The following is a 14,861-nucleotide window of genomic DNA, read 5'->3' as shown; positions in this document are numbered from 1 at the left end:
TACTCTACTATTCATGTTCTTTGGTGACAACAAAATATTGTACTTTTAAAGTTCTACTGAATAGAGAGAACAACTCTATTAAAAGATACTCTTTAAAAAGTGGACACTCGGGGCGCCTGGGTGGCTTAGTCGGTTAAGCGTCCGACTTTCGCTTGGGTCATGATCTCGCGGTTTGTGGGTTCGAGCCCCGCGTCGGGCTCTGTGCTAACTGTCAGCTCAGAGCCTGGAGCCTGTTTCAGTCTGTGACTCCCTCTCTCTCTGACCCTCCCCTGCTCACGCTGTCTCTCTCTCTCTCTCTCTCTCCTAGAAATAAATAAAACATTAAAAAAAAAATAAAATAAAAAGTGGACACTCTATAGACAATTTAATTAGCAATAAATGTGAATAAATATAGTTATGTTATTTAATCAACTCACTCTACAGATGTGGAAATATCTTCCACTAATATCTAGAAAACAAATTCTTTTTTGTTATACAGTTGACCCATCTCAGCACCAAATTTGTATCACATGCTCATAAATGCCAAAAAAAAATCTTTGTCATGTTTAGTAATGCTGAAACTAACACAAAAATCTTGATATTGGAATTAACCTGCTGCAAAAATCTCTGTTTGCAATTTGTTTAATTTTTAAAATCTGTACAATTACCTCAACACCTATCAAAACATGTCAATTTGTCAGGATGTATTCTCATCAGACTAGTTTTTTCTATAATAGGTATAAAAAATCAACTTCATAAGGCACTATTTCCAATCATGTCCCATACCTTTCTTGAATAAAAAAAATATTTAAAGAGGTTTGTTTATAATAGTTACCTAGGACACAGGTGTACAGAACTAAAAATTTTAAAAACAACATATCTTGAAATGGTTATCATAAACTGTTTCCTCTTCAAAAGTCACATTGAGAGTTGATGAAAATATATATTTAATTTTAGGCCACAAATTTTTCTCCATTTGTAGTAAGCCGACCTATGTAGAAAAAAATTAAATTTGGAAAAATTATAAGTTGATATTGGTAAAACTCATAAATTCTTGGGAAATTGCACTCACTGAGAATGGAAAAAGCAGGATCCATGAGTTCAAACAAGTATTAATACTGAATATCAAATATAAATGACTCTTATATAATGTAGCAACTCAATATGGTGAATTTCACAGCTCTAAGTTTTTAAGAACAGGAAAAAAATTCAATCTACAGTATTTCAAAATTTAGTTTTATAAAATTTTCCAATGGTCCAGTGCCAACATGGCTCTGTGTTATATTAGCCCAGTCACTGGATAAGGACCAATCCAGGGTCAGTGCTAAAGATAACTACTCTGAAGGCTGTAAAAAAATACAGACTTCCTGGACAAAAATAAATGCAGAAGGGCATCTGAGTGGCTCACTCAGTTAAGCATCCAGCTCTTGGTTTCAGCTCAGATCATGATCTCAGTGTTCGTGAGTTTGGGCCCCACATCGGCTGTGGAGCCTGTGTGGGATTCACTCTCTCTCTGCCTCTCCCATGCTCTCTCTCTCAAAATAAATAAATTTTTTTTTAGAAAAAAGAAGATAAAATAAATGCAGAAATAAAACTTGGCAGTACAGATTTCCCACCATGCTGAAAAGACCATTCATCTTTGAAATAATCAAAAAGGAAGAAAACCTCAATGCAAACAGGTAGGATATCAAAATATCCATCCAAAACCTCCTGGCATACCCTAAAAGGTAACCAGTCCAGAACTATAACTAGCAGGTATTGGCTAAAATGAATCTCCTAAATTGGAGCAAGTTAAAAAAAAAATGGCCAAAGGTAACTAAGATGAGTCATAAGTGAAAATAAGAAGTTACAAAGCAACAACCTCGACTTCACAGATAGAAGTGTTGAGACAAACATAGCAGCAATCAGATAATGGTTCATTAGTCTATAATTATTCTCAAATGCTGGGAAATAAAGGGTCTAAGACTGTACCTTTAGTCTAGCATCTAAAGAAAATTGGTTGTAAAAGACAAAATGGTTCAAAAAAAGAGAAATATCCATTTACTTCTATTCTTATCAGCTACTAACTTGCCTTAAATTACCCTGATTTTGTATAATGTTACCTTTTAGAAGTTTCCTTTCCTTTCTTGGATCATTTTGATTTACAAACTATCCAGAATAAACCAGAACTGAATAGACCATAATTTTTCTTTGAACCATGCTAATTTATGAGTACTCAAAGAATTTATAATCATTACAACATATGAAGTGTTTTGTATATTAATATATTAATATACACATATATAACATATATGTGATATATATTTAATGTGATAGATAACATATCACATTAAAAACTCAATATTTCAAATTAAGATTTCAGAACACCCAAGAAATGACAAGTTATAAGAGTTTCTATTAAAATGGAGGATGGAATACACGGGTTGATGCCTATCCCTCCCAAAACTCTTCCAAAATTACAATAAAGGCACAGAACAGGATAAACTCATAAAGACAAAGATCATGGGAAAGGAGAAAACAGTAAACAGGACATGTCCTAAAATTTGGAAGCTAGAAAGCAGATAAATACATAAGTAGTAGCTAATTCAGGAGACCAAAGAAATCTAAAACTTAAGCTTGCAAGGAGAGAAGTCACAAAAAGCAAGCAATTGCAGGCCCCAGAGCAATGGATCCTAACATCTTTTACAGTAAGGTTCACAAGTCAACTGGTTCTACTCTTTCACACAGAGTTTCTAGTAGGCAGTTTTAGTGCTTATCTCAAATATAATCACTAGACCTTTGAAGAAAGTCCATAAAGTGAAAAGTCAGAGATCAAAACAAAGGAAACAGAGACAAGGTAGGAAGCAAAAGAAAATTCAAAGTGATAATATAATAACAACAAAGAAGAGGAGATTATTTTGGAAATTAAATATTTGACATGGGGAAAAATAGGTTTAGAAGATAAACTTGAGGAGACCTCTAAGAAAAAACAAAAAGAGAAAAAAAACACCAGAAATGATCACTGAATGATAAGTCTAAGAAGTCCAACAAGCAAATAAAAGCAGTTCCTGAAAGAGAAAATGCACAAGAGCAGAGAGAAGTAGTAAGATAAAGTAACATGAAAAAGCAAAAATACGATTATACCGCACCTAAGAGTACTTCCAAATTAAAAGGGCCAAAAGATAGTCCATGCAATGAATGAAAAAAGATCTAGAAGGCACAGCACTGTGAAAGTTTTAAAGAACAGGGGAAAGTGAAGATCTAAAAACTTACCATAAAACACCGGAAAGATCAGGTATCAGATTGTCATCTGTCTTCTGCTGAGTTAGACAACAGAACAAAGCCTTCAAAATTTTAAGGGAACATTATTTCCAATCCAGAATTTTATACTCAGAATTTTATACTCAATCTCTCAAGGGTAAAGGTAGAATAAAGATGGTCAGATATACAAGGTCTGAAAAACAAAACAAAACAAAGCTACTGCTAATGTCTGGAAGCTCCTAGGAGATAGGGCCCATCAAAATGAGGACGTAAAACAAAATGAAGACAAGATCCAGGGAACAAAGGGTCCATTACAGAACAGAGCAAAAGGAAATCCCCAGGGTGATGTTGAAGGGAGGTCTGTGGCTCAAGATTCTGGAAAGCAGTCAATACAGATTAGAGGAGAGAGGGCCAGGAAACATGATTTGAAAAAAGTAAAAAACTAATGATTGATCTGCATGTGAACATACATAAAGTCTATGGCTCCTACACAGAGTAGAGAAATGTAACATGTGAAAAAAATTAGTGATAGGTACACAGAAAAACAACAACAACAAATGACAGTAACAAAAACTGAGACAATTATTAGTTCCAGAAATCTCAAAAAGAAAGGGCATGTAACCAAAATATATTATGATGTTTCTGTGCAAACAACAGTTCTATAGACCTAACTCTGTAAACACTGTGTAGGGGTTTTTTAGAACCGTGATTTAATTGTATGGGGAAAATGAGAAGTAGCAAGTAATCAATCCTTTCAAAGAATTTTAATTTTGATCAAATTTAATTTAATCTCAAATATAAATTGTTCCTCATAAAATCCAATTTATTTTTCAGGAAGCAAAGGAATGAGAATAAATATATTTACTTACTGGTTTCCTTTAAATATATTTTTGAGAAGCTTAAATCAGGTTTACAAAAACCTCCCCCAATTCTGCCAAACAGATCTGGCCACTTAAAATTCATCTTCAAATACTTAAAAAGAAACTGTGAATATAAATATTGGTTCAAATATGATCAGTGACATTATCTTGGTGGCCTTTGAATAGCAAAACCAGCAGCAGCAACAGCTACTACCAAAGAAACCAAAAACTGAACAAACCAAACAATAACAAAAAACCCCCCCAAAACCATGGCTAAAATGTTATAATTAATAAGCATTACTGCTGGGGCAAGTAGTAGCATTAATAAAATTGAAAGCTAAGCTTTATTGGGCATACTATGCACAATACACTGTTTTAAGTGTTTAGATATATTTCTAAAAATCACATCCTGACAGGAACTCTATGAGGTGTGTGTGGTCTATCACTGATTCTCCTTACACAGATGGTGAAAGCGACATGGAGAGGTTAGTTACTTGCCCAAAGACACGGAGTTACATACAAACAGAACCAGGACTTAACTCTAAGCAGTGTGTCTTCTTGCTCTCAGGTAAATTCTACCCACCCCATTTTACCAAGTAGGTACATTAAAGGCTTCTGGACTGACTGAAGTGGGTGCCGCTGTTCTCTTCCTTACGTAGTTCAAAGGTTCTCAAGACGCAGACTGATTTCAAGTTTCCTTATTAAACAGGGGCAGGGAGAAGGAGGGAGCTCCTGAGAAATGCTCATGTGGAGGCTGTGTATCACCATCTGTAGGGGAGTGAATTTTCCAAAGCACCCCTGCGGAGAATTACTGCTTCAGTGAATCGTTTAAAGGGGATATGCCACCCCAAGACATTAAGGGCCACAGTCTGACAAACTTAGAGTTCAAACCATAAGGAAATCACCAGAAAGTCCCCATTTGTTTTCCAAGAACAGAACCTCTAGGATATAGTCTCAGGGCAATTAATAAGCAAAATCTTTTTCTTTGAGTCATTACTAAACTAACATGAAACACAACAACACCTTTCTTTAGATGGAAGTGAAAATTAAGAGCCTGATACGTGCATACAATATATACACACACATATAACATCAAGAAGTATCCCACTTTTCACTCAGCATTTCAATTAATGTAATATTCTTCTACATCTGTTCAACTTCCTTATTTTACTTAACACTGTGATCTACAGAGAAATGCCTAAACTCCAGAGACAAAGCAACTCTTGTAAACTCCTTATCAATCTTGTAATCTACTTAAAAAATAATTGCTTGTCAACAGTGCATTCTGGGCCTTACCTCATAAATTCTACTTACTACACCATCCATTCCATTTTTAAGTCATCATCCAACATATCATGTGGGGAGTGTTTGCCCTGTTCTTTTACTTAAAAACAGTAAGCACTAACTCTTTTACTGTATAAATATTTAAACATTCATTCGAGTGCCTGTATATTTCAATAAACCATACCAGCTAACTTAAAACTAGCTTTTTAAAAATCAGTGGTAAGAGTTTAAGAACTACATGGAATGTATACTGTTTGTATACTGCCAAAATGCATGCCTAAATCTTGAATACTATAGATAAATTAGTATAATCTGAATAAGAAGAGTCTTGTATGCTTGCAATTTATATAGATAACCTATATCAAACTTTGGGTTGACTTTGTCACAAACGAACGCATTCCACTTTTATGAAAAATACAGTATCGCTTTAAGGATGTAAGTTGAACATCAAGAGATAGGTAGTTCTATGAGTATTTAGCTGTTTTTTATTATGTTATTTTATTTTATTATTTTTTTTATAGCTTATTCATTTTTGAGACAGAGAGAGACAGAGCATGAGCCAGGGGAAGGGCAGAGAGAGGGGAGGCACAGAATCTGAAGCAAGCTCCAGGCTCTGAACTGTCAGCACAGAACCCAATGCAGGGCTTGAACCTACGAACCATGTGATCATGACCTGAGTTGAAGTCGGACACTTAACTGACTGAGCCACCCAGGCGCCCCTAGCTGTTTTATTTTAAAACTGTATATGTAATCCAATTTTAAGCCAATCTGCAAGAGAATCCCAAAAGATTGTGTAGTATAAAGACAAACTATGTAAGATTTTGAGCCTTCAATGTGGATGTTTCTGAGAGAAAATGAATACCGATTTAAAAAATGCTAAAACTGTTAGCAACATAGAAATACATTTTCACCTGCATAAGAGGAATTCAGATCTGTTATGTGCATCTCACTCCTCATGTGTGCATGCGTGCACTATATTAGGGGGAAAACTGACAAATGATCTCAAGATGGAAGCTACTGCCTGAGAACATAATCAGAAGCAAAGCACGTGAATGCTGTTCAAAATAAGACTCTGTTAAGACTTTAAATTTTTTCTTATAATTCCAATTAAAAACAACAAAAAAGAGTGTAATAGTTTTACTCTGAAATGCTAGATCAGTTCCAAACAATAAAGGATTATTTGGGGAAAAAAACAAAACAAAACAAACCCTGATGTGATTTTTAATTTGTCCACAATTTGTCAAGTATTTTGACAGTACTCCCCTTGCAAGGTGGAACCTAACTTCCCCTCACCTTGACTGTGGACAGGACTATAGCATTTACCTACACTGATGGGATGGCTTTGGAGCAGGACAGTGAGTAGAAGCTGGAAAAACTTTGAAGAGACTACTAGAAATAGCCTGCAGAGCCATGAAAAACTGTTAGAAGACTGATCACCATTAAGGAGGAAGGGAAGATAAATGTCTGGAAGCCTGAAGAAAGGATACTCTTATTAAACTGTGGCAGAAAATTTAGGATACTATCATCTACAGTAACCAGGGAAGTAAAAAACGTACCTATTAAACTGGATATACCATCTAGCTAAGGAGGTTTCTAGGCAGAGTGTTTAAAGTGACGCCTGGTTTCTTTTTACTGCTTATAACAAAATGCAAAAGGAGAGAGAAAAGCTTAAGAAAGAATAACTAAAAAAGGAATCAAGACTTGCTGGTTTAGTAAATCCCCAGCCTCTACAGACAGCAAAAAATGCTATAATTATGAAAAAGCTTCTAAGCGAACATCACATCCAAGGCACCTTCAGAAGATACTGTCTAAAAATCAAGCTGCACAGGTAACTGTAAAATCCTTTGCTAAAACTTCAGAAAGAGCTAAATATGTAATAGGGCTTTTACGAAACATAAAGGCATTGTCCCAAAGCAGCTTTAAGAGAGCCCATGGTGAAGAAGCAATTACTTCAACAAAATAGGGGTGTCGCCTGTTCTAATGGAGTGAACCACAGGAAGATTTACAGGATGCCCACAAAATTTTTTTTGGCAGAAACACCACCAGCATGGTTTCACTAGGACAGAGACAGCACAAAATGAAAAGACGACTCTGGACTCTCAAACTTCTATAGGCAAAAAGAGGCTGAGAAAATGATTTAGTTCAAAACACAGGCCAGCTTCTGTGAAAAAGGAAGAATGACACAGAGAGCAGAAGCAAGAACTCAGAGGGCACAGCAAAGAGTCCTAGACAAACAGAACAGAAGTGAAATAATCAAGGAACTTCTAACACTCTCTTGGCTGGATTCCAGCATTGCTGTGTACTGCTAATTACTGTGCCTCTTGTCCTCACTCTTTTGAAAACAACGGTCTGTACCAAAGATCTTATGCCTGACCCACCACTGTCTTTTGGGTATGTGGGAGGCAGATAACTAATCTTTAGTTTACAAGTCTTCAAATTGAGATGAACTAGCCTGAAGGATTCTCATCTCTTTCCAAATGTGATCTAGAAGACACAATACTCCACTGGGAGCTGATAATGTGAAGGGATAATACTCAGAGTGAAGAAGACACAATTATTAAGAAGTAGTGAGTATATTCCACACGGGGAAAGAATGTAATTAATTTGCAGCCACAGCACAGTTTGTATTAGTTTTAAAACATGTCCATAATTTCCTTGAAGTTCTCCCAGGAAAAGTAGGGTACTTCTCTGCCTTAAGTGTGAGGCAGACAAGTGACTCGTTTTTATTTTTTAATTGAGGTGAACTTCAAGTAACATTGTTTTAAAGTGTAAAATAAGTGACATTTAGTGCGTGGTTGTGCAATCATTACCTTGATCAGGTATCGAAATGTTTTCATCACCTCAAAAGACAACATTTCACTTACCAAGCAATCACTCCCCATCTCCCCCCCCTTCCCTCCGCTCCGCCAGTGTCTGGCAAGCGCTAATCTGACTTTTGTCTCTAAAGATTCACCTATTTCAGATAATTCGTATTATATAATATGACTTTTTATGACTGGCTTCTTTCACCTGGCATAAGGTTTACATGCTATAGCAAGTATCACTACTTTATTTCTTTTTATAGCTAAATAAACTCCATTGTATCAATATTCTATTTCTTTTTATGGCTAAGTAATACTCCACTGTACCACAATTTATCTACTTTTGTCTACTGTGAATGGTGCTGGGAACATTCATGTACAAGTGTTTATTTAAGTACCTGTTTTCAATGCTTCTGGGCATATACTTAGAAGTGGAATTGCTAGATCACATATTTTCTCCCATTTCTTTTAATTTCTTGATACATCCTTTGACGTATAGAGTTTTAAATTTTGATAAATTTCAATTTTTCAATTTTTTTCCCTTTATTATTCATGATTTGGTCTTCTAAGAATCCACTGCCAAATCCAAAGTCAGGTAGATTACTTCTGTTTTCTCCTAAGTGTTTCAACAGTTTAGCTCTTACTTAGTTTGCTGATTCATCTAATTAGACCATATATTAAAAAGCCTTTGTATATGATGAGAGACAGGGGTCCAAGCTCATTTCTTTACATGGCTATCCAGTTGTCCCACTACCATTTGTTAAAGAGATTGTTCTTTTTCCACCAAAGAGTCTCCATGCCTTTGTTGAAAATCAACTGGCCATAGACGTACGGGTTTTCCTGGACTCTCAACTCTTCCATTGGGCTATACGTCTATCCTCATGTCAGTATCACATTTGATTATTACAGCATTATGCTAAGTTTTGAAACTGGGAAGTGAGTACTCCAACTTTGTTCTTTTTCAATACTGTTTTAGCTATTTGGGGCCCCCTTATCCCTTTGAATTTGAGGATTGGTTTTCCCATTTTGCAAAAAGGACCACTGAAATCTTGATAGGGATTGGATTAATCTGTGAATCACTCTGGGTAATACTGTTACCCTAACAATAGTAAGCCTTCCAAACCATTTACATGGGATATCCTTTCACTGCCTTAGTTACTCTTTAATTTCTTACAGCAATGTTTTTTTTACTTTTCACCGTACAAGTCTTTTACCTCCTTGCTTAAATTTATTCTCAGGTGGGGCACCTGGGTGTCTCAGTCGGTTAAGCATCCAACTTTGGCTCAGGTCATAATCTCAGAGTCTGTGAGTTCGAGCCCTACATTGGGCTCTGTGATGACAGCTCAGAGCCTGAAGCCTGTTTCAGATTCTGTGTCTCCCTCTCTCCCTGCACCCCCCCTCCTCACTTGTGCTGTCTCTCTCTTTCAAAAAATAAACATAAAAATTTTTTTAACTTATTCACAAATATTTTATTCTTTTGGATGCTATGGTAAATAGAACTGTTTATTTAATTTTCTTTTTCCATTGCTTATTGCTGGTACATAGAAACATAACTGATCTTTGTGTGTTGATCTTATACCCTCCAACTGTGCTGAACTTGTTTATTAGCTCTACTAAATTTAGATGTGTTTTACAGACACCATCCAGAAGGCTGCTGTAGTTCAAGGGGCCAAAATAAAGGCAAGCCTCTTTGCTGGTCCCTCAGGGAACCACCAAACAGGTCAAAATGCAAAGCCACAATTTTTTGAGCGAAAGTTTCTCACTGCTCTCCACTACCATCTCTGTCCACTTCTGTTCCCACGCTGCTGCTGAGCTACAAAATGAGGGATGGGGCGCCTGGGTGGCTCAGTTGGTTAAGCATCGGACTTCAGCTCAGGTCATGATCTCATAGTTTGTGAGTTTAAGCCCCACACTGGGCTCTATGCTGACAGCTCAGAGCCTGGAGTCTGCTTCAGATTCTGTATCTCTCTCACTCTCTGCCCCTCCCTTGCTCACACTCTGTCTCTCAAAAACAAATAAACATTAAAAAGAAAATTTTTAAAGGAAAAGTAATAGAAAATGGGGGATCGCAGGTATGGAGGCAAAAATGCCACAACACTATCTTACCAAAATTTAGCAGCCTCTTTCTTCATTAAGCACCGTCCTGGTTACTGTAAGTTTTTTATTAGATTTCAGTGTTTTGAAAAAGTTGATTTGTCTGTTTTTTCCCAACTTAATGGCTGTTTCTGTGGAGGCACAGATTCTTAGAGTTCCCTACTCCACCATTTTCCATGACCAGTAACTTAACAAACAGAATGTGGCAGAAGTGACAGTGTGCAACTCCCAAGAGTAGGTCATAAAATGCATTGAGATTTCCTCCCTGTCTTCTTTCTTGGATCATTTCCTCTGAGAGAAACCAGTTTCTATGCTGTGAAGATTCTCAAGTAGCCCTAGAGGGAGGCCATATGGTGAGGAACTGAAGCAGCCCCCGGAGAGCCACCTGAGTGAGCTACCTTAGAACCCCAGTTCTTGTCAAGCCTTCAGTTGATTGCAGTTCTCACTAACACTTAGACGGCAACCTCATGAGAAACCCTGAAAATCATCCAACTGAGCCACTTCTGAAATAACTGATCTACAATTACCATGAAATAATAAATGGGTATTGTGGTAGGCTGCTAAGTTTTGGGGCACATGATATTTAAAGCTGAGCCTCAAAAGATGAGAAGAACCAAGTGACTTGAGTTCTTAGGAAGAAGAATGTTTCAAGCAGAGGGAGGAAAGGTTTCTGGCATATTAAAAATAAAAAATCTGAAAGATCAATGTGGCTGGAGCTCAGTGGAGGAGAAGAAAATAGTGAAGAACTATCAAGTGGCAGAAAGTAACCAAAGTAACTAGAATAAGGTCTTGAAACCAGTAGAAAGAAAAAAAAATCAATGGCTCCTTATCCATCAAAAGTGGAAACTGGCCTATATTTAAGTACAGGAAGACAGAACTAAGAAAACAATCACCTGTTCACTGACAGCTAACTGAAGGCAGTCCACCAGCCCGGCACTTATAAGAAGCTTGCAGAAGGTGAAAGAAAAGCAGATGGGTACCACCACAGAAGGACAAACAGACATTTTTGTGAATATAAACTTATCAGAAAATGTATAACTTTGATAAGACAATGTTGTTTATTTTTGAAGTACTAATAAGCATTTGATTAAAAAGTGAGCATAAAGTATTAGTGAATGAACATGGGAGCTTACAAGTAAATGACCAAGTTTTATTCTTGGTTCCTCATTAGCTTTGTGAAATTTGGTAAATCACTTCTCTCCTAACCTAATCTCACCCAACTGCAAAATAGGATAATAGCATATATAATACATGACCAATCTTTCTTTTATAAAGATCAATTGAAATAATATACGACAAAAGTAATTTTAAAACTAAAAAAAAAAAAAATCTAGAAAAAAATTAACATTTACAAATGTTAACTAGAGAGAAATCAGTAACTGTGTCTATTATCACACAGGAACCCAGGGTGGGAACTATAGTCCCTTGAAAGGAAGAACCAAGGTCTTTACCTCATTCCATATTGCTTATTTAACTTTGTAGAATGAATACACAATCCCAAAGTTACAAAACAAACAAACAAAAAAACAAAAAAAACCCCAAAAGAACAAAAAACAACCATGGGGCACTGGGTAGCTCAATCAGATAAGTGTCTGACCCTTCATTTTGGCTCAGCTCATGATCTCATGAGGGGCTTGTACTCAAGCCCACACCTCTGTACTCTGCAGAACCTGCTTGAGATTGTCTGTCTCCCTCTCTCTCTGTCCCTCCCCTACTCGTGCACTCTCTCCCTCTCTCTCTCAAAATAAATAAATTTAAAAAACGCCTTTATAAAGATGTTATTTACAATTCTGAATGGTGAATTCATTAGTAAAAATCTTACATCTGGAATATACGCTCAAAACATCTGTCTCACCAGGCAGTCCACAGTCACTGCCATATGAATAACTGATGTAGCTGCAAATCTGAAAACAATGATTGTAAATCAGCTCTGCAAAGATGCTTATTTGTCCCTGTCCTGGGCTACCACATGACACAAGTTTTAGTATCTGGAGAAAAGGGTAAAAGAATTTCAAAGAAATCCCAATTGGATAACCAGTCTCTGAAATTAAAACTAAATGTAAATTAGCAAAATAATACTATTTGTAGATTAAAACTATAAGATTTTAAAAAGTCTATGGGAAAATATAGATATTATCAATGGCATTTCAATCAGTAAAAACATAAAATGATATTTGTGTTTTCACTGTCTGAATACCAAGAGGTATTCATTTCTGGATCTTAAACTATAAAAAATGTATAATTAGAAACAAGAAAAACATCATTAGCGAAGAAGAGAAGCATTAGACATTGTAAAATGTGATACATAATTATTTTGTTATTAAGATGCACTGATGCATTAATATAAAGTAAATGGGTTAAACTGGTATAATATGGTGGGTTCTTATACAGCCCTCCTGCTTTCTGTAGTAACCCATCTTCTACTGTGGTACTCTTTATCTACAGCATAATTGATAGCCAGTTAAAAGAAAGTTCTAGAAGATATGACACAAAATTGAGCAAATATGACACCGAGTTAGTATCATCTAGATACTAGATACAGTACCAGCCTACTACATCAATCTTACATTCCACTAATCACTAATTCTTAAGACGTCAGAAAAGGATAGCAAATATTTGATGCAAACAAAATATATTTTGAAATTTAATAAATAAACACATCTCCTTGCATAATGAAATAAGTGCTATTGACATTTAAAGAAAAAAAAACCCAAATTTATAGAAAATTGACTCAGAAGAAAAAAATCAACTTTTTTCGGGTAACTACGAACCGAATTTTCTTCTTCCTCTTCCAGTTCTCGCTGTTGCTCTTCATGTCTTTTAGCTTTGATCTCCATAGCTTCTGTGATCAGGTCCCTTAAAATTGACACAGGCTTTGCATTCTTGATAAAAGGATGCTGGAAAAGTAAAATTCAAAGGCATAAATTCAAAATATCTCTCTGAATTATCTCTAAAATATGTTAAAATGACACATAAATGCTAACCAGGATCATAGGCTTCAATAGTTGTTACTTCGACTAGAATTAAATGTATATATTAAAAAGGAGAGAGTATTTCAGCTGCTCTAGAAATAAAGATTTTGTTTTTAGGTTTACTTGTCTTTAGAAAACCATTAAAGCACACATAAAATATGCAATCCTGTTAATAAAACTACATTACATTACCCTTAAAAATGTAATTGTCTAGGGGCTCCTGGGTGGCTCAGTCGGTTAAGTGTCTAACTTGAGCTCAGGTCATTGATCTAACAGTTCAAGAGTTTCAGCTCTGCATCAGCCTCTGTGTTGACAGCTCAGAGCTTGGAGCCTGTTTCAGATTCTGTGTGTCTCTTTCTCTCTGACCCTCCCCCACTTGTGCTCTGTCTCTTTCTCTCTCACAAATAAATATTAAAAAAAATTTTTTAAATACAATTGTACAAAGGAAGTGTAGATTAGATAGTGAAAAAGATAAACAATTTTTTAACAGACTGGTGATTATCATTAGTAGAGGGGAAGTGGATGGGGAACAATGGGTTAAACAGCTGATGGGGATTAAGGGGTGCATTTTGAGCCCAGGGTGTTATACAGAAATGTTGAATCACTATATTGTACACCCGAAACTAATATTACACTGTATGTTAACTAACTAGAATTTAAAAACTTAAAAAATTTTTTAATTAAAAACTCTCATAAAAAATAAGAGATTGGTGATTATATTACATATGAAAATAAGATTATTTTGGTAATACATACAAATTTTAATTACTCTTCATAAATTGACAGCCAGAATCAGTGGTTCAAAAGGAGGGCAACTATATTGTTTATTCTTTTACATATTTTTTACTTTATTATGTTTTGAATAATATAATCCTCTTCAATGAAGAAACAGTAATAAAGGAAATATTTTTCAGAAAATAAATACTATCTCATTTCTATACTATGTATAAAACACTTTTTAACTTCTTTTTTTATAGCATCTTGATCTAGCGGAAATATCTGAGTTTGCTACATTTCTGATAAATAGAAGGGAAACCACCAGAATAGACCTGGGTTTTCACTGACTTTTTCATTGGGGGAAGGAAGAAGGAGTGTGAGAGAAAGTAGAGGAAAAGGTTACAAATACAATTTGAGATAGATAACCTTAATTTGAGGCAGCAATACACTTTCAAAATGTAATTTTCATATTATATATCAGTAGACAGTTATTTTATTAAAGATCAACAGAACATAAAAATATTCTTAAGGACAAAAAATAGTGCTAAAGAAGACATTGTATACATTTAGAAGAGAGTTCTTAAAAAATAAAATAAAATGGCAAACATACCATTTGGGAAAACTATATGGAAGAACTTTGCCAGATTACAGAAATGCTAGGATTGAGGGTAAAGAACCAAGATACCAAGAACCAAGCCAGATAAATTAAGAGCTACTAACACAGCTGTGGTGCAGACGCTCAGTCATCCACTGAAACAGAGTTGGCATTGGACCTACGGCAACCCAGCTAGATCCTACAATTCTCAGCCTCCCCATTTCAGCTGGCTGTGACTATGTGACTAAGCTCTCATAAACGGAATTTGAGTGCAAGTGGTGTGTTCCACTTCCAGATCTGGTCCTTATGCACTCTTTCA

The 14,861-nt window shown here is 35.7% G+C and overlaps 1 protein-coding gene across 1 annotated transcript in view; it reads right to left on the bottom strand.

Moving 5' to 3' along the window:
• The window catches only part of STK3 (serine/threonine kinase 3), a 267,353-nt gene that overhangs the window by 105,016 nt on the left and 147,476 nt on the right, over positions 1–14,861 (bottom strand). The window contains exon 8 of the mRNA XM_039255488.1: positions 13,030–13,155. Within this exon, the coding sequence (XP_039111419.1) occupies positions 13,030–13,155 (126 nt within the window). The remainder of the gene's footprint in view (positions 1–13,029; positions 13,156–14,861) is intronic.

Source organism: Hyaena hyaena, unplaced genomic scaffold (assembly GCF_003009895.1).
Source record: "Hyaena hyaena isolate Hyena2069 unplaced genomic scaffold, ASM300989v1 scaffold_533, whole genome shotgun sequence".
In the NCBI taxonomy this organism is placed as follows: domain Eukaryota; kingdom Metazoa; phylum Chordata; class Mammalia; order Carnivora; family Hyaenidae; genus Hyaena; species Hyaena hyaena.
The sequence above is the reverse complement of the archived record's forward strand: the minus strand, read 5'-3'. Positions and strand labels throughout refer to the sequence as shown.